Source organism: Melitaea cinxia, chromosome 7 (genome assembly GCF_905220565.1).
Source record: "Melitaea cinxia chromosome 7, ilMelCinx1.1, whole genome shotgun sequence".
NCBI lineage: Eukaryota > Metazoa > Arthropoda > Insecta > Lepidoptera > Nymphalidae > Melitaea > Melitaea cinxia.
This window is the reverse complement of record NC_059400.1, coordinates 12,593,982-12,614,281: the sequence shown is the minus strand read 5'-3', so window position 1 is coordinate 12,614,281 and position 20,300 is coordinate 12,593,982. Positions and strand designations below refer to the sequence as shown.

Below are 20,300 nucleotides of genomic sequence, written 5' to 3'. Positions count from 1 at the left end.
AGCCGATGTGTTAATTTTTTTTTCTAATAAAACTAACACACACATAAACGGTGTCAGTAATCAAACCGACCACGAACTAAATATTACACCCAACGATACCTACAATTCTACTAGGTAGAGGAACATTGTGAAAACTAACCACTTAAGCATCTACTCCGTTCTCTTATGCAAGTAAATATAGATATTATAAAATATCATTTATCTTATAATATAATTTACGCATTTTCAACTGGACCGTCAAAGAAAACTAACTGTAAGAATAAGGGGTACGTAAATATTTTCAAGAATGTCGATTGGCTTCTTGCATTACGAATAAATTAATATTTGATCTGAATTATTAGAATAATTGTGATCATCAATATTTGTTTGTAAATTAAATTTTTAAGTTTGGAATAATTTATAGTGCCACCGTAGTCGCCAGCGCTGTGAGAAGAATGATAGGTAGAGTGGTACCAGCAACGCTTGAATAGGGCCCTGTGACAGCTCCATCGCACGGGGCGTGCTCCAATTCTGGAAAATTACGTTTAATATTATGAGTTAAGTCATATAACCTTGTATTAAGGAAATCAACGGTAAGTATTGGTTTACCTATTGGTGCCATAAATGTAAAAAAAAATCCTATTGGATCATATTAATTTAAAGCAATATTTGATGAGTCTGATGAATAAACATAAAGTATTAAAAAAAAACATCTATAGTAGATGTGTTCACAATAATAAAAAATAAGCACGTTAAATAAATAATATTCAAATAAAGTGAACGAAATAGTCGTGCTACTTGTGGGACTATTTTTCAATTCATTTATATGTTATAAAGTTGGGTAATATATCATCACGATGATACTATGCCCTGTCCCATACCCAAAGGTTGTCTGGAAGAAATCGCTCTTTTAGCGATAAGACCGCCTTTGTACATCTTCCTCTAATTGTACTACTTTTGTTTGTAACTTTTAATGGTGTGCAATAAAGAAGTTTTGTTTGTTTCTTTTAATGGTGTGCAATATTATTATTATTATTATTACATAGTAATGGAGCAGTAAACTAAAAAACGGGTACACATCAAAAATACGCTGCTTGTATATTTATGTCAGTTCAGTGTCAGTCAGTTAGATTTAAAACAAGTCAAGTTTAAGTCAGTCAATATTTTGGAAAATTTACGAATAAAAATATAAAAAGTGAAGGTCAAAATGATTTCCACGAACATGAGTAATCACCTGAACACGACAGAACCCGACCTTAAACCGGTTTCGCGAACCGACTATAGCATCTGTTTCTTATCAAAATTCGCATTCTTGATAATTTGGATATTGTAAAAAACTAGTTAAAGTATTGGAAGTCACCGCCCAGTTCTGAGTTTTATAAGAAATCAAAGTTATATCTATTTAAGAATATGTTTTTATACTGTTTTCAGTAAACCTATAAAATAAAATTTTATTCTAGATAAGAATAAAGCGTAATTTTATATATAAGTGGAAAAGATTTTAAAATAACGACAAGTATAACATAATTTTTACGCATATATTACACGAAAATCGCAATACATGTTTAAAAATTTCCTTTCCATTTCTTAAAAGAATTTTTAATAAATAGAAAATTAAACTTTTTATTTTTATAATGCACTATACATCATATTATAAACTAAAACTCTGCTATATATTTACTATTAAGATAAAAAATACTTTATTACCACTAAGCTTGTTCAGGAAATCGTTCCAGAAAGCACAGGCAGACGCTCGTGGGCCGCGCGGTCCCGCTGGACCGCTTGTACCGTCAGCTGTATATGTGTAGTAGTGGGGCGATGACCGCGAATACAGCGGCCATTTCTCATCGGGCTTGTGCGGTTTCCTGCAATAACAGAATAATACACTAGTGCAATTGAAGCAGAAACTAGTTATATAAACCACGTGTAATACAAATTCTTGTCACGAGAAATGAAATAAACAATCTCTCGCTAATCTAAACTTATCTATTTAATAATTTATTTATTTGTATGTTGGCACCTGTGCTGTTGTAGGCAATTGGCAAAAGATTTATAAGCAACAGATGCACCGATCGTTTTATACACGTTAGAACGAATCGAGTAACAGAATGAGTGAGGGTGGGTGACTATCGAACGATGTGCTAGGTGGCGTGATCGGTGCATCTGTTGTTTATAAATCTCTTGCTAATTGCTTACGACAGCACAGATGCCAACATATACATTACTAAAAATATATAAAAATTGATAATATGCATTTCTAAAAAATTAACCAAGCTTATTTTAAGGATGTCGCACTTGCTAAGCACATAACATCGGTGTATTTACAGACTGCTCCGAATCAAATGATACTTTTATTTTCTTTAACCTTTACAAAAAACAGTTCCCAATGATTTATTGACATATAATAAAATAGTAATAGGCCCAAACGCAATTGACAAAGAAATTAATTTTTATCAAAGCTTAATATATATTAAGGAGAGAAATAAAGTGATACAAATGATAAATTTATACAAAAGTTAAAACGATATTCAATTACCAATTAAATTTAAAAAATGAAATAGAAAGGCGATTATATCAATAAAAATAATATTGCGTTACCAATTAATAAATTATATACTAGTCATTATACGGTATATAATAGGACGAGGAAAAAGTATTTTCGTCTTTTCTAGTAAAAAGTTTCAATAAAATCTCTTTGGTTGTATTGTGTGTAACTAGCTGGTTTTGAGACCATAAAAGGTGACATAAAAAATGAAATTTAAAAGTAAACAACTGTTTCCCGCCTTTTTCACATGTTTTTCTGTCCACCAAAATGGGTGAATACCCTTTTCGCACTTTTCGCACTTTTTCCCTTTTTTAAAGTAAAAAGTCCGATATAGGTCCCAAAAATAATTGTGACTTTTATGGACCTAATGTTGTGTCAGTAAGAGTAGCCAAAATTAGTTTCAAAGTTTTCAATCAGGAAATTTTGATGTCAAAGATGCATTTCGGTCTGGTCGCCCAGTTACGGATAAACGTGACGACATTTTTTTAAAAGTGAGTAAAAAGTTAAAGTGAGTTTGAGTAATTATGATATAGCTGGAGATCTGAGAATTGACTGTTAAGCAGTTTTGACCCATTCGCAAAAGGCTGGCTATACAAAAAAAACTCGATATATGGGTGAACTCACTGAATGAAACGCAATGAACCGTATATTCATTTGCGATTCTTTCTTAAGACGTAATGAAAAACTCTTCTTTTAGCAAATTAAGATTTGTTAAATCGTGTTTTGTAGCACTTTTCAAAAACTAAAGACCGTTTTCTGCTCAGGTAATATTTTTTTTGATTATATTATTGTTTTGAAAATTATTTTTTTGTAATTTAAGTACTTTATCTAAATATGACTGAAAGATACAACCAAGACTTGTGAAATCGTAAAAAATACAATTGAATTGAGAACTTCCTCCTTTTTTGAAGTCGGTTAAAAATAGCACTAAGGAAACTCTACATACATTTAATATTTTATACTAGCTTCCGCCGCTTCACCCGTGAGGACTTTATCTGATCTATTTTCACTATTTAAAACATAGCTTTAATCACTCAGTGATAACGTAACGTAACGTAACTATTTGTGTAGAAATTTTTAAAATTAATCAAGGATTACAAATTTTTAGTAAGGTTCAAGTATTTGTCAAGTTGTTTTCTGCTTCGAAATACCCAGTATGCTACTACTACCGTATATACAACTACAATAAATAAATGAAGTGATATACTTACCCAGTCAAAGCGAATCTTGTAAAAGATTGCATGATGTGAGAAGCCAGATCACGCTCTCGAGTGTGGTACTGTAATGACATATTCAAAGGATGTCCGAAAACGTATTCCATTTCATCACCGTGCATCACGCCCATCCATTCGCCCCAAAGACTGGTGCTTGTACGCTGAAATATGAAAAATTAAGGTCATAACACTTTTTTGGAACTTATTAGTTAATGGAGTAATTTTATAAGTAGGTAGATTTAGGGGTTTTTCCCACGGAAGTCGCAATCCTCTCAAAATGTGTATACCATGTGTTTGTAGCGTGTGTGCTACCTTCGAAAATCCATTCATAATGACAGTGTTCAGCATTTACTATGTTAGAGTTACAGACATTATAGTAAAAAAAGCAAACAAAAAATTAAAGAAGAATACTATCACAAAAGTTACTGCAGAACTACATTTTTCTAAGTTTGAGCTTCTTCGATAAATCATTAAGAAATTATGTAATAAGTTAATGATTATTGAAGCGTAATTTTGAATTAATTGTACAAAAATAATGTTTAAATGTAGAGGTTAATAATTAATTTTGAAATGTAAAGAAAACAAAGCATGTGACTGAAATCTATTAGTAAATTTACTTAACAATTGAAAGTCAATTTCGTCCGGGGATTAAAGTTGGATTAAGCTAAAATAATAGAATCACCGACTCTCTTGGTGAAATCAAAACACGGTACACCTACGTAGCAAAGTTTGTAGGATTCGAACAGGTAAAGTTAATATTATATAATAAGCATCAAAAGTTTCTCTGACAATGAGATTAATAATAATTTCATAACATTTAGGGATTTATTTCATTGGAATTTACATGATCTGTTTTTCCGTTCAGTTGAATTACTGTCAGCTAAAATCAAGTAACGGAAATAATAAAAATCAATTTTCAAGTAAATGACGGAAAACATGTAACTAAAATAAGTTAAGTTTTTACGTAACACAAGTCATTTTTTTTGCAAAATGTACTCCTTCAAGTAGAAAGGTAACATAACACAAAAAATAACAAAATTACGATTACATTTACATCAGCCCAAAGTTTTGTGACACAAATTATTATTAACCAAAAAGAATCTGGGCCCTTGGGAGAGGCGTGGCTCAAAAGCTCGCCTGGCGTTAAAATTGTTAACTAGTGATTGTACGATTACAGTGACACGTCGTTTTAAAAAAAGAATTAATCTATAGAAATTAAATTAAATTTGAGTGTCTGTTTGTAATATTAAAATAACCGCTTTTTACTAAATGAATATGGATGTACTGATACACTGTACATATACCAAAATAACATTTTGTTCCGGCTAATCTCTGAAACGGTTGGACCGATTTTGACGGGACTTTCACTAGCGGATTGCTGATGTATTAGGGAGTAACTTAGCTACTTTTATTTTAAAAATTTATTTATTTTATAGCTCTGAGAACTGAACAAAATTTTTTTTATTAAATTTCATGCGGACGAAGTCGCAGGCAAAGCTAGTTACGAAATAAAAATTAATGGAGCTTTCAAAAAAAAATGACTCTCTAATAGTAGAATTTTTTCGGGTGGAGAAAATATAATTCTGTGCCCTCTGTGACAAGTGATACAAGTCGAAAATCAACATTTTATAGAAAATCAAAGACAAGTTTATTCTTCTAGTTAAATTCTTTATCGATTACATTTATGCCTTGTATTTTATTATATCTCTGATCCTTCTCCTACATGGGGAAAGAGGCCTATGTAAAGTAGTGGGATATTACAGGCTGAAGCGAAGATTTTATTATATGTTAACTAGTTGACCCCGCAAACGTTATTTTGCCATATATGTTATTAACCCCCCTTAATCACCCCTCCTTATAACTTAGGGGTGTGAAAAATAGATTTTGGCCGATTCTCAGACCTACCTGATATGCACACAAAATTTCATAAAAATCGGTCCAGCCGTTTCGGAGGAGTATTGTAACTAACATCGTCAGACAAAATTTTTATATATAAGGCTAACTGACCCCGCAAACGTTTTTTGCCATATATGTCATTAACCCTCTTAACCTCCTTCCCCTTATAAGTTAGGGGTATGAAAAATAGATGCTGGCCGGTTCTCAGACCTACCCGATATGCACACAAAATTTCATAAAAATCGGTCCAGCCGTTTCGAAGGAGTATTTTAACTAACACTGTGACACGAGAATTTTATATACATTGGAAAAATAAACCATTGGGTACTGTTTTTTTTTGTGAAGATTAAAGAAAAATAAAAATATCATTTGATACCTACCATGTTATGTTATACTTACAAGAAAGAAGGTAATCGAATAGATGTGATAGTGATGTTATTTTCCGCATTCGAAGAACTTATACACAAGCATTATGTCTATCGATTAATTCTTTTTCATTATAAGTATTCGTAATTTTCATTACGCATTTTTTTTTTAATAAATTTAAGCGAACTGTTTGATCTTTGGAAGCGTGACTTTCATACCAGTAAATACAAGTGTACACATGACTCTTATTTTTATGAAAATAAAATTACATGTTAATAAATATTTATTTAGTTCGTATTATGTTTATAAATCAAAGTTATTGTTTATATTTTTTAAGGCCATCGTTCTTCAAAATTCGAATTAAAACTGATTTAAAACGTTATTGTCACTGAGACTATAGTAACCAAAGATATATTAATGTAAATATTAAATACATAATTATAAATTTATTAATTTATATTTAATACATAATTATTATAAATTTATTAATTTATTTCAATAATGTAATATTTATCTTACAATCGCTAGTTTAAACTTTGATATCGTAATGTTTAGTAATAGCATTTTAATAATATTAATTTTGAAATTATACTTCCTTAAATCCCTGCTATGTACTGGTACATATATGTATATAAGAGTTCCTGCGTCACATTAGCAACAACGTTGAACTTTTTCGTAAGATATAACGAAAAATCAAAAATGTCTGTTTCATGTATATATATAATAAAATTAATGAAATGTACAAAACTCTATATTCAAACAATTTCATCAAATACAAATAACAATTCATCAAATTTAAATTATGTTTTATTTTACCAGCACAGATCTAGTTCAATAGCACTAGTAAAACGAGGTTCACTGAAATACATAAACACAAAAGGTAACAGGTCACATCCTAAAATAGACCTCGTTTATCTGTGACCTTTGAGCCGCAGATATGTCTGACAAAGCACAAATTATTAGGGTCATGTAGTAAGAACAAACGGATTTAAATTTTTGCTCGAAAGAAATAATTCGTTACGGGTTTTTATGTTTATTATAGTTTATTTTGAAAATAAAAATACGAACTATAAAATTTGTTTATTATATTTAATCCAATTAATAACGCTTCCTTATTTAAAACTTTTAATTTCGAACAATAAAATTGTCAAATTTAAGTTTATTTTTGTTAAATATGTTTGTTTATACAAAAAAAACACAATATACTTTATTGTGTTTTTTTTTGTATGTAAACCATATTTTTAATAATTTGCATAAAGTCGTTACAATAATATGACACATTAAGTTTGTCTTTTGTGACTATTCAAGTCTATACAACGGTACGTAGCGATGGAGTCATGTTAATTAATGTAATATTAAGGTTAGCTGGCTTCATGAAGTCCTTCGTTGCGTATTCACCGCTACCATCGCATGGAGTCGACAACAACTACCTGTCCATAGCACGGTTTGGAAGCGAGATATTATCATTTGAAAGTAAATTATAGTAGAATCCTTTAATTATAACTTATTTTAACGACATCTTAGGTAAGTGAGCTAAGTAGAAAGCCTAGAGTACAGAATACTTGATTGTGCTTCAATTACTCAGTTACAGTTAGATTTCCTTTATTTTATAATTTTGATAAAAAAAGTTATGATTTTTGGAATTAATGCTGCGATACTTTTGCTATAAAATTTGTTGTTCATTATTCCAAAAATAAAATTATTAAAATTGATCCGCGTTATCTTCTTTACGTACTAAAAAAATTAATAAAAGAAAGAATATCATACTATATTCGTTTTCTTCGTTATACCTTATTCTATTAGATTTTATTTGAAATAAAAAATTTACTCAAACTTATTAAAATATTCCACTCTCCAATAGTTTGACCTACTTCAGTTCCGCTAGTATGTATATCAAATCGTGAGTCGACAAATCGGTGCGCTTAAACTTCCCAATTTATAGCATACAATTTATCTCATTTACTATAATTTAGGTTAACATTTTTCTAGCAAAAGCGGTAAGTTTGAAATAATTTTATCAAGAAGTAACTCGTTTTTACTAACTATTAAAAGATAATTTAAGCAGTTTACTTCAAATAAATATTAAGAAGTTTTTAAAATAGTATATGCAGATATATATTCCAGTATATTAATAATAATATACTCACATTTTGCAGGCGTTACTCGGCAAATAACAATTACACAATTTTATAGAAAATCAGAGTTTTATAATTTGGCGAACAGATCAATGTGTATGGATAAATCTATTGACATTAACAATTAAAGTAATTAAACACTCAATATGTTCGTAAAATTCAGCTATCGTTTACCGACTATCACACCTGTCAATGTTTGTGTAAGTCTGATGCCTATGCTAGGTATGAAAATGCCTGTAGGTCATAGGTCATCAGGCTCGCACCATCCCGGACGACTTAGCATGCTGTGACAAAAGCTAGGGATCAATATAAAGGTCTACAAAAAAATTAATACTAATAATCTAGTAACGTATTTTCTTGTATTGTATGTGTTTGAGTGTGTGTGTGTGATGAGTATTTAGGGCTTATAGCGGATAGCCCTTACCAACGATCAGCACAACTAAACATAATAATTCAAAATAGAATCCAATATTGAAATATGATGAGAGCCGATCAAAATACTGTGACTGTTTACTGTTAATGTAATCTGATATCCTTGTAAATACTTATATACAAGTCGGGGGAGATGTCATCACGTATAGAAGCATGAACGACTACGAAATCAATCACATTTACTGTAAAGGAAAATGAGTGAATTTCATACAATAATTGTAAGAGTTGTGGGTATCTACGTATATTAAATTTAACTTTATGCATTAAACAAATGCAATAATTTTCTACTTCCATTGTAAAATGCACATCAACACGCTTCTCCAGGTGGTAATAGCTTTTGGTAGTTTTAAGCCTTTAAATAAACACTGAAACCTCAGTTGACTGTTCAATACAATTTGTAACACGAAATACCAATTGAAAGATAAAGCGATATAAAGTTCAATACACTGTACCATTATTTATCCAACTCTCCAATAATTTGATCTAAAGATTGTATGCAAATGACAGCTATTGAAGTTTAAAATTAGTATTGAAGTATAAAATTCTCCAGTGACATTCAATTTTAGCGAATTAATAATTTTTTAGTAAAGGGGACTTTTGCGATTATATTTCCGATTATTAGTAAATGGTTTCCTAGTAAACAGATTTCATTTAACATAAGCAGTACCTACAGTAAAAAAATATACAGACCTATCACGGACCTGGTGATGTTTTTTTTCCCAGTCAAACATTTGGCCAACCAAAAGAAATTATTTCGGGTATCAATTAACGCTACACAAGATGTCTTAAATACATATAAACACAAATACAGTCAAACTATGTAAAAATAATTTATATGGTGTCATGGGACACCAGGTAGGAACGAATTCTTTCGGATAGTATAGAAGCAACGCAATTTGAAAAAAAAAATGTTGAATTTTATATAGGTAGGTATATTTTTTAGTTCTTGATTTTTTTTATTTTGTTGATTGGTTTTTAATTAAGTACATAAAAGTATTTAGGAAATTTAGTATTTTAGAAAATAACAAATACATTAAAATAAAATAAATCAAAGAAAATAATAATAATTCAAAGTATTAAGTGAAATAAAAAAAACATGTCTTTATTGATTTTTGTCGACTGTATAAAATTACATAAATAATTTAATTAGTAATATTTAGTTTTACAAACGTTATACAGTCGTGTGACTGATTCACTTCTGTTTTATATTTTTCTTACGGTTTTAGTATCACATTTTTTTCAGTTCGGTCGCCCAGCCAAATGTCAAGCCTGCCGTAAGAAACTTCGTTCCAATAAACATTATCTATAAACGAAGATCTCGAAGGTACGAACGTCTCGGAAGTTTAATGTGAATGCTACAATCAATTACAAAAATAAAAAGACATAGAAAGAAATCAAAAGCCAAGATTTACCTAAGTAATAAAAATTCTATATACTACTACTACTAACATGTGTTACCTACCATTTTCATAATTAATTTACCTATTATCTTACATAATAATCTACTCAATTTACTTTACCGTTACCACAATAATAATATCTAACTAGCCGAATGAAAAGAATTTAAGGTCAAAAATTCCCTGTGAATAGAATGATTAAACAACAAAAGACGCAAGTATACCTAAGAGGAATGATTTGCGAACAATATGAAGACAGTGCTTGACTTGCAATTGGATGACGCAAAGACTTAATAAACTTCGACGATAATAAACACAGCACGTGTCTACCTCTCCTTATACGATCAAGGAAATTGAATGAAGCATTTTCAAGGTGGCAATGGTACTGTTATCATACAGTTATAAAATTACAAAGTACGTGTTTTTTAACAGATTAGATTAGATATTTTTATCTAATCATCATCCCAAAAGTGCTAAGATTGTCTGTCTATAAACATTAATATGTTTAAAAGTAATATACGAAAGTAACTGACATAGCCAAGATAATTAATACGTTGAAATGGCTGGTCATCTGTTGTAGGACCGATGGCCGTTAGAGCAGACGTGTTCAGGAGTAGAGATCGTGTTTGGGTAAACGCATTATGGGACGTCCTCCGGTCCGTTGGGCCGACGATCTACGTAAGATTTTCGGTGTAGACTGGATGAGGTTTGCGGAAAACTGGCATGAATTTGGGAAGCCCTATGTCTATTTGTGGACTACAATAAACTGAACTGATGACTGATTAATGTGTGTAATAAAAGATTAAAAGAAGAAAAGCAAGCAAGGAAAAAAGAAAGCTTTTTTATGCAATCACTGTTATAGAATATAAAACAACATGCGGTAACTCGTAAGACAAGAGTAGTAATCAAAAACTGTAATACTAGTCAATACAAAAAAAAGTCGTCGGTATTAAAAACTGCGTCGAATATCTTAATCTATATAATCTTTATCTAAAACCCAACTGTGTTTCCAAAAAACTGAATGAATACTTAAAACAACGTCGGAAAACGCTTTTTATTTACTTCATTATCCCTTATAAAAAAATGAACGAACAGAGATTAAATAATTTTGCAAAGGTATGAAGCATTTTTCACTCGGTAATTGAATGTTCAGTCTGCTCTATCCTTTGTGCTGCAGCACAATGAGGAACAATAAACTATTTTGTAGCATCATTACGTTTTAATGAAGTGTTTGTGTTACACATTTTTCTGTAGAAATTTTTAATTTTACACAAGAAAGCGACATAGCCGAGGTGAGGCTGCTGTTGACAATTTAATACACAGTTTGTTAGTATAGTTTTAATTATTAAATAGTAGTTAAGAGAAAAAGTTTGCCTCGTTTTCTCGCCTCGTTTAATTCTTTTGCATTTATAACAAAGGCGACTAAGTGATCAATATTGTTTTTTTTTGTTTGAAAAATATTTATTCATCAGCTTTTAATGCGCAAATATTTAAACTCTGCTTACAATACTTATTGAACAAATTAAATTACCTAACTGGTATTTTATTTTTCGATACCATATTGTAATAAGTTGAAACTTAGCAAAAAAAAATCCTTAGTAGTGACTCGAAAACACGTTAAGTCGTCGGTCCCGGTTGGTTATCATGTACATCTGATATCGATCATTACTCATAGTAGGGAATATATCCGCCAACCCACATTAGAGCAGCGTGGTGGATTAAGCTCTGCTCCATAATTGAATGTATTTACGTTTATAAAACTCTGCAAATTTATTTTAAATATAAAAAATCCATATATAGGCATGTAGTACTATAAGGCTAGTACATTAATGCAAGTACGAATACGATTTCTTTTATTTTTATCAAACGTAGGTTTAAGGAAGCATTCATCCACCTACACGTTTCCTGCAACAGTAATTAACGACGAGATCCTGTTCTACTTATGAAGAAAAGTACTGGGGCATGGCTCTACAAGAAATACGACAGATTGTAAGAAAGATAAATTCTTTCACGTGTACGTATGGTCTTATCTTTGTAGGTGGGGATTATGTTTGTTTTTTCTTGATACGTCTTTAAAGTTTCATAATAAATTAACGCGGGAATTTTATTATATTTTATTTGACCAGCTACTAGCTTTGTTCGCGGATAAAATCACACATATTACTTTAGTATCATCTATTAATATGATATTTATAAATCGTATTGATTATTAGCTGTACCTGCGACTTCGTCTGCGTGAAATTTACCAAAAAAGTTGAGTTCGCAGCTATAAAATAAATACATCTTCGAAAATAAAAGTAGCCTAATTTACTCCTTATTACATTAGCAATGTGCCAGTAGAGGTTTCGTCAAAATCGGCCCAGCCGTTTCAGAGATTAGCCGGAACAAACAGACAGAAAGACAGACAGACAGACAGGCAAAAATTGTAAAAAAAAATTTATTAGTATAATTATGTACCGTGTACACGTCCATATGCATTTAGTAAAAAGTGGTTCTTTTAATATTACAAAAAGATACTCCAATTTTATTTATTTGTATAGATTACGCTGCTGCACACCAATCTTTTCTGAGCATATTTTCCTCTATCTAAAGATTTTCTAAAAGAGATTGCTACATACGATAAGATAGGACTTAGATAATATCACAAGAACGCTTTTGTATATTACAACCTGTATCTGTATGTTTAATTGACTATTTACTGTAATTAATAATCTTTTGTGGTTTGTAATAAAGTATATTATATTATTTAGTATGTACTTATTTGATTTAAGCTGCTACGTAAAATAAATTCAGAATGTGAAACAAAGACAAAAAGACAGCACCGTCTACTATAAAAATATTGTATATCATAGACTTAAAAACCATGACACATGAATCTTACGAGTTTATTATATGTATCAGTAGACAGATAGATAATAGCAGTTTCAATATTAACTAAAAAAATGCTATACTCGTTCCTAATATATGTGTGGTAAGCGGTTTTAGTACTCTAAAAATAATTTTTAACAAAAACAAAAACCGACTTCAAAAAGGAAACTAAAAAGTGAAAAATAAATTTACTTAGTACAAAGTAATTCGTATTTTGATTTAGTTAATCAGAAATGATTAAATAAATATTTTATAATTTTGAAGTCGGTGCCAAGTAAAACAATAACTACTCTAGTATCTACTCGTAAGTTGTATTCAGTTTTCTTTCATAATTTGTTTCATTGACTATTAGGTTGAATACTGTGATTATTCTGTTATTGTTTTGACATATCTAATAATATTTTTTGTACTTGTTTGTTGTGTGTGTGTTGTTTGTATCTGTTATTGTAGCCAGGTTGTTGTAGTATTTACTTGGCACCAACTTCAAAATTATAAAATATTTATTTAATCATTTCTGATTAACTAAATCAAAATACGAATTACTTTGTACTAAGTAAATTTATTTTTCACTTTTTAGTTTCCTTTTTGAAGTCGGTTTTTGTTTTTGTTAAAAATTATTTTATTTTACAATTTTTAGTGATGGGTAGACCTAACAAGGATGCTTTTTCTCTTATGTCGGGGGTTCGGAAACATACACAATACACAAGCACAAACACCCAGATCATGACAAAAATCTATATGGCCAATACAAATGTCTGTCATGCGCGGGGATTGAACCCATTAACGCCAGCGCAACAGCCGGTGCTGTGACCGCTGCGCTAACGCGTCGACATACTATGAGTAAAGTTCGCTATCAGGTGTACGTAATAACAACCGGGACTGACAGCCTAGCGTGTAGCGAGGCTAGGTTGGGAGAACCACAAGGATTAACAACTAGACTGAAAATAAATATTTGTATAAACATAAATATCCACTCCGAGCGGGAATAGAACCCGCGACCGTCGGTGTCGGTGGACCGGAGGCGCCGCCGACACGGCACATGCACCATTATATCAAAGCGGTCGTCAAACAGCAAAAGGTAACTGCTGTAAATTGTTGAGAAATTCCCTCGAGTGTTTATGGGCTCCATCATCAAACCTGGTCCTGCGACACAGATGATCACACAGCAGGTAATTGCTATAAATCTTTGAAAAGTTCCCTCGACTATCTTTCGTCTCCGTCATCAGACTTTAATGGCACTTGTAACTCATATAGGTGCAAAGTTCTCATCAATAGAAACGAATTAAGTTCAAACAGCAGGTAATTGCTATAAATCGTTCAAAAGTTCCCTCGAATATCTTTCGTCTCCATCATCAGACTGTAATGGCACTTGTAACTCATATAGGTGCAAAGTTCTAATCAATAGAAACGAATTGAGTTCAAACAGCAGGTAATTGCTATAAATCGTTGAAAAGTACCCTCGACTATCTTTCGTCTCCATCATCAGACTTTAATGGCACTTGTAACTCATATAGGTGCAAAGTTCTAATCAGTAGAAACGAATTAAGTTCAAACAGCAGGTAATTTCTATAAGTCGTTGAAGAGTACCCTCGACTATCTTTCGTCTCCATCATCAGACTGAAATGGCACTTATAACTCATATATATGCAAAGTTCTCATCAATAGAAACGAATTAAGTTCAAACAGCAGGTAATTGCTATAAATCGTTAAAGAGTTCCCTCGACTAATTTTTGTCTCCATCATCAGACTGTAATGGCACTTATAACTCTTACGGGTGCAAAGTTCTTATCAATAGAAACGAATTAAGTTCAAAAAGAAGGTAATTGCTATAAATTGTTGAAGAGTTCCCTCGACTACCTTTCTTCTCCATCATCAGATTGACTCCAGACCTTTATTAAATAGTAGTGCTTTATAGTGCTTAATGAAAACATGATTAAATTTACTAGTCACCCTTACGATTTTTGAAAGTTTCCCTCGATTTCTCTGGGATCCCATCATCAGATCCTGGTTTCCTTATCATGGTACCAAACTATGAATATCTCCTTTCGAACAAAAAAAGAATTATCAAAATCGGTTCATAAACGAAGAAGTTATCTCCGAACATACATAAAAAAAAAAAAAAAAATATACGGTCGAATTGAGTAACCTCCTCCTTTTTTTGAAGTCGGTTAAAAATAGAAATAAATATGCTAATATTACGGATTTTATTAACAGTACGAATGCATCATTAAAGACTGTTTGATTAAATACCTGACATTACTCGCAGTTTCTACCACGATTACTTTTATTTCTTTTTTTACGACTAGGTCAGCAAATAAGCGTACCATCCACCTGATGGTAAGTGGTTACCCTAGCTTATTAGACGCCAGTAACACCAGAAGCATCGCAAGCGCGTTGCCGACCCTACCTGAGCCCAGTGGCGTAGCGTGGTTTTTTGCCACATGACACCCTATGTTCATTAACCGATTTCAATAAAGGATGAAGTTCTCAATTGTACTAAAATTTGTTTTATCAATTTTAAAAAATCGTGGTGGTTTTGCGCCTCCCTTTGTGCCTCCCCTTGTCCTCCCGTGTGCTGCCCGGGGTCATGGCCCTCTGGCACCCTCCACGCTACTCTACTGCCTCATTTACCCCTAGAGCTCTGTCCACTTTAATTACCACAAAAACACACCAATACTTGTGTATTATTTTCTGTCAGATTTCTGTACTCACCCAGACTGACTGCGTCAGATTTTGATCAAGGTATTTCTTGCTGTACCCTACCTCAATTATTCTTAATAGATGGTTGATTAACATTTAAGCTTACTACTTTCTTCCAGTAGGTTTTTTTTTGATATCGCAAGGTAACCCATTTACGGTTGATATCCAGGATGCCCGGGTAGGCATTCCTAGACCGTATGTCGGCTTCAGCACTTGGAGGTGCACTACCGACCAAAACTCCTGCGGGAGCCTTCAGCCGCTTTAATTCCAGTAGGTTATGACGTTACATGTAAGCAACGCGATCTATTAACGTTTATTAAATAAATAACCTCGTTTTATAAACATATGTAACCCGCCTGCCCAGCGTGGTGACTATGGGCAAAACACATGAGTCCACGCCATTTTTGGCGTGAACTTGTGGAGGCCTATGTCCAGCAGTGGACTGTGATAGGCTAAAATGATGATGATGATGATGACCTGAAATAAATATTTTTTGATCGGTCTGACAACTCCTGGGATTAACACATTCATATAAATAATTCTTTTAGCTTTATAACCTCCAAAATAAACTTCACTAAGAATTAATATGATGAAATGACATATCACAAGTTTATCACTTAGCAAATGTTCATTTCAATAATTCAAACAATAATTAGACATTTCTGATCGTGTATATACAGTGACTACGTATACTAAAAGGGGTGAATTTTACTCGATCTCTCTTTGAGGTTCAGTTTCAATTGCAGAAATAGTTTTCCCACTACTCTAGCCTTAAAGGCTACATATCTGTTTTCGCTGTCAGGCCAAAAAAAATAAATGTTGCTGGCAGCCCCTTTGCAAGAGCCCTCGCGTTTGGTTCGTTAGCTAAATTAACGTGTTAGCTCAAACGGGTCTACAGTTTCAAGTGCTTCTCCTGCACGGAATCTTTTTAGCATTTTCGTGTGTAAGTATTTCACTGGTTTATTTAAATGTATAAATCTGTAGCTAGCGTATTATATAACTTTCCCAAGGTCACCATATTGGAAGAAATTTTCTTTCATGTTAAAATTTTGAAATGCGTTATAGGATTATTGTAAGCTTTATATTGAAATAAGTTATCAACAAATTCTATAAGGTTATAAGCGGAAAATTCTAGCGCCGCACGCTCAAAGTCCACAGGAATGTTGACGCTAAAATAATAAAAAGATATTATGACAGCGAGGGCTTTTCTACTTTGACAGGTTGATTTGGAGCGTGAGTCAGGTTCGGAAAAATTCTCGAGAAAATAAGCATTTATTAAGATTATTTTCTTTCCATCGTCGTACTGTTAAACAGCTTAATTAAAATAATAGCTAAGATGTAAAGTTATATCGTAAATTTGCTACTAAATTATTTCATATATGAAGGTTCGTAATTTTTTTTATTTGAATTAAATAAAATTACAATAATACGGTCACCAACCCGCCTGCCCAGCGTAGTGACTTTTGGCAACACACATGAGACCTTCTGGAGGCCTATGTCCAACAGTGGATTGCAATAGGCTGAAATGATGATGAGTGATGATAATGAGAAGAACATGGTCAGAGATTTTAGCGTTCAAGTATTTCCTTTAAGATATTGCTGACATTAGAATGTACGAGAATGTAGATACAAATATGCTTTTTTTCTTAAATATTAAAAATGACTATCGAGAATCAAATTTTCTTATTAAACAAGGAAAAAATGCTACTTACGTGTGTAAAATAGTAATAATATACGTCGACTCCGGAATCTGCCAACACCTCAGCAAAGTAGTTCGTGGGACATACGAAGAAATAGTCGCCTACGACGTCCGCAATCATCTTCTGGTTCAAGTATCCATCCGTGATCTCCTCCCAGTCCGTGTACTAAAAAAAAATATGACAGAAAATGGAATAAAATTCCGTTATCGATAAGAGTTAGAACGAAACATTTTTGAACCTTTATTTCTATAGTATAATATTATGTTTTAAACTTTACGGTCACTATCAAAACTTCTACTACTTCTTCTTGGACTACGGCGTCTGTAACGTCGCGGAATTTTAATAATTGGGAGGTTTAAAATGAGAATTGCGATAAGTCTTGTGTTAGTAAAATTATAAATATTATGATTCTTCATAACGTTTAACAAAATACATTTTTAAAATGTTATAGCTTTAAAACATTAAAACACAATGTCAATCAACGAACAAAACCAAATACATATTCAAACAAGTTAAGCGTATTACGAACATGTTCGAAAAAGTATTCTAAAAATTTCTATGATAAAGTGGGTCTCGTTTAGACCTCGTTATGATGTCATACAATTTAATTCGTTCCGGTCTACTGAAATAGAGGATCGGGATCTGAATAAAACCGGTGACATAAATTATAGAAATTCTTTTTAGGGGACAATATTCTATATTACTAAATATGTGATTGTTCATGTAAAAGAAAACATGAGTCGTAATTGGCTACCACAAATTCAAGCAGCACTAAAGTATTAAATTTCTATAAAAATAGATCTGCGTTGTTGATAAAAATTTTGCTAGGAATGCTGCATGATTATAGAGGAAGAAAAAAAAAGAGAAGCTCCCAGACAAATATACATTTATTATTTATTATAGGTAAATAGAACTTCGTCCAACAGTGAACTACATAAAAAATTTAATACAAAAAGTATCGTACTCCGTACATTATACTACGAATTGATATGAATGCCGATTTTTACATAAACATAGGTGACTGTAAATATGTCACTTAAAACTTTTAACATTTTGAAAAAACTCAATCTTCATGCCAGATATAAAATTATTTGCACAAATGATACACGCATCGTAGCATTTTCTATGGTCGGAGGCAATTTCAAATGGGAAGTCCTCATTAGTCGTTTCCACGAATCTAACTGAAGATGATGTTTGTCACCGGTTATTCATAAGATAATCATAAAGTTGCAAGGACATTGTACTAAAGGCGAATCTTTAAAAAAATACAAACTATATTACCAAGGTTTTCTATTGAATAGAATAGGATTTGGATCTAAAATAAACTGATCATAGATCTACGATGTGGCAAAAACAGCCAAAATTTAATTTTGCTGTTTTTTTATGATGACCTTGACCTGTGACCTTGGTTGATACCAAGGTCACAGAATAAAAATAAAGTTTAAAGTACTTATCAGAATTTGATAAAGTATAAATGCATTCTCTAAGCTCTGACCAAAACGCATAATACCGTTACTACCCAAAAAATATTGTCGGAAGTGTTACTGTTTGGCAAACTGTCTATCTTATCAAAATAGGAGAAAAAAAGAAAACAATATTATGCACTAATTCTTTAAGTTATAGCGCAACATTCTAAAACCTATGGATTATATGCAATATATGTACGAGTATACGTTGTGGGAATACTATTTACTATAATCAAGAAATAAAATTCTGAACATTTAATAATATATTAAGCACGTATATTTTTTCTTTTCATAGCTCACCTGAAAGACTATCGCCTCTCGCTTGATTTTAGAGAACTCTTTGAATATCGTGTCTATAATTTCCAAGAATTTTTCTCTTTGCAGAAAACTCGGTCCATCCTTTTCAAAGTAATCGAGGAAGTCGTAAAGCAGAAAATACGTTCCTGTAAAAAAATATTAAGGTTATTGATACAGCATTTTATGAAATATTAATATTTTATACACCGATTTATGTGAAATATACAATTTACGTTCAGGCATATAAATTGTGTGTAACAAAGCAATTAAACCTACGTAATTAATTTTATTTATTTGCTTTTTTTTATTGTGCTGTGTGGCTACGGCACTAAAGAATTTAGCCACCCCCTCTCTTCCCGTGGGTGTCGTAAGAGGCGACTAAGGGATAACAAGGTTCCACTACCACCTTGGAACTTAAGAAGCCGACCGATGGCGGGATAACCATCCAACTGCTGGCTTTGAAATAAACAGGCCGAAGACGGGCAGCAGCGTCTTTGGTGCGACAAAGCCAGTACTGCGGTCACCAACCCGCCTGCCCAGCGTGGTGACTATGGGCAAAACACATGAGTTCACGTTATTTTTGACGTAAACTTGTGGAGGCCTATGTCCAGCAGTGGACTGTATAGGCTGTAATGAATTAATTTTATTTATTTTCAATGTAGCACTTTATTTTACATCACAGGATAATATAACTAATATTAGACTTATAATATAGAGAATAGAAGTAATTGCATATACCTATTGACTTCGCTACAATTTACTTTTTAAGTTAGGAATGTACTCATTACAATAATTGAACTAGAATTAAATAAAATAAATTTTTGGTTACTTAATTTTTGATAGCTATTAAACAAAACATCCAAATACACAAATTAGACGTCTACAATGGCTTCGAAAAGGGTTAATGTACGCGTAGCTTTTAAACGAACCTTTAAAAAATACTTATTGTTTAAAAATACGATACTCTTTTCATTAAAAAAATATCGCAATGTCGTTACAAGGCTAAGTACTGCTTTATAATTTTAAGGACCATATACACTTATTATAAAGAAAGTTTAGAGATGTTTTCGACACAATATAACACAGACGCAGTAAAGACTGATTCTTTATCTTTTTTTTTTACTAAATGTATATGTCGGATGAGGTAGATCTCTCTCACTCATCGTCTCTGAATACTCGGTACTGTGTGCTTCAGTGGTCAATGTTGGCACAAGTAAAGACAATTTATGATATCACTAATTTCTTATAACACAAGAATCACTTTGCAGAAAGGTTAAATTATTTTAAGTTATTTTAGTAGAAAGG

The 20,300-nt window shown here is 31.9% G+C and overlaps 1 protein-coding gene across 1 annotated transcript in view; it reads right to left on the bottom strand.

Moving 5' to 3' along the window:
- Positions 1-301: 301 nt before the first annotated feature.
- Positions 302-20,300, bottom strand: part of LOC123655381 (acetylcholinesterase-like) — a 61,228-nt gene continuing 41,229 nt past the window's right edge. The window contains exons 3-7 of the mRNA XM_045591195.1: positions 18,999-19,141; positions 17,245-17,397; positions 3,736-3,899; positions 1,687-1,844; positions 302-510 (exon numbers count right to left, since the gene is read on the bottom strand). Of these exons, the coding sequence (XP_045447151.1) occupies positions 398-510; positions 1,687-1,844; positions 3,736-3,899; positions 17,245-17,397; positions 18,999-19,141 (731 nt within the window). The 3' untranslated portion in view covers positions 302-397. The remainder of the gene's footprint in view (positions 511-1,686; positions 1,845-3,735; positions 3,900-17,244; positions 17,398-18,998; positions 19,142-20,300) is intronic.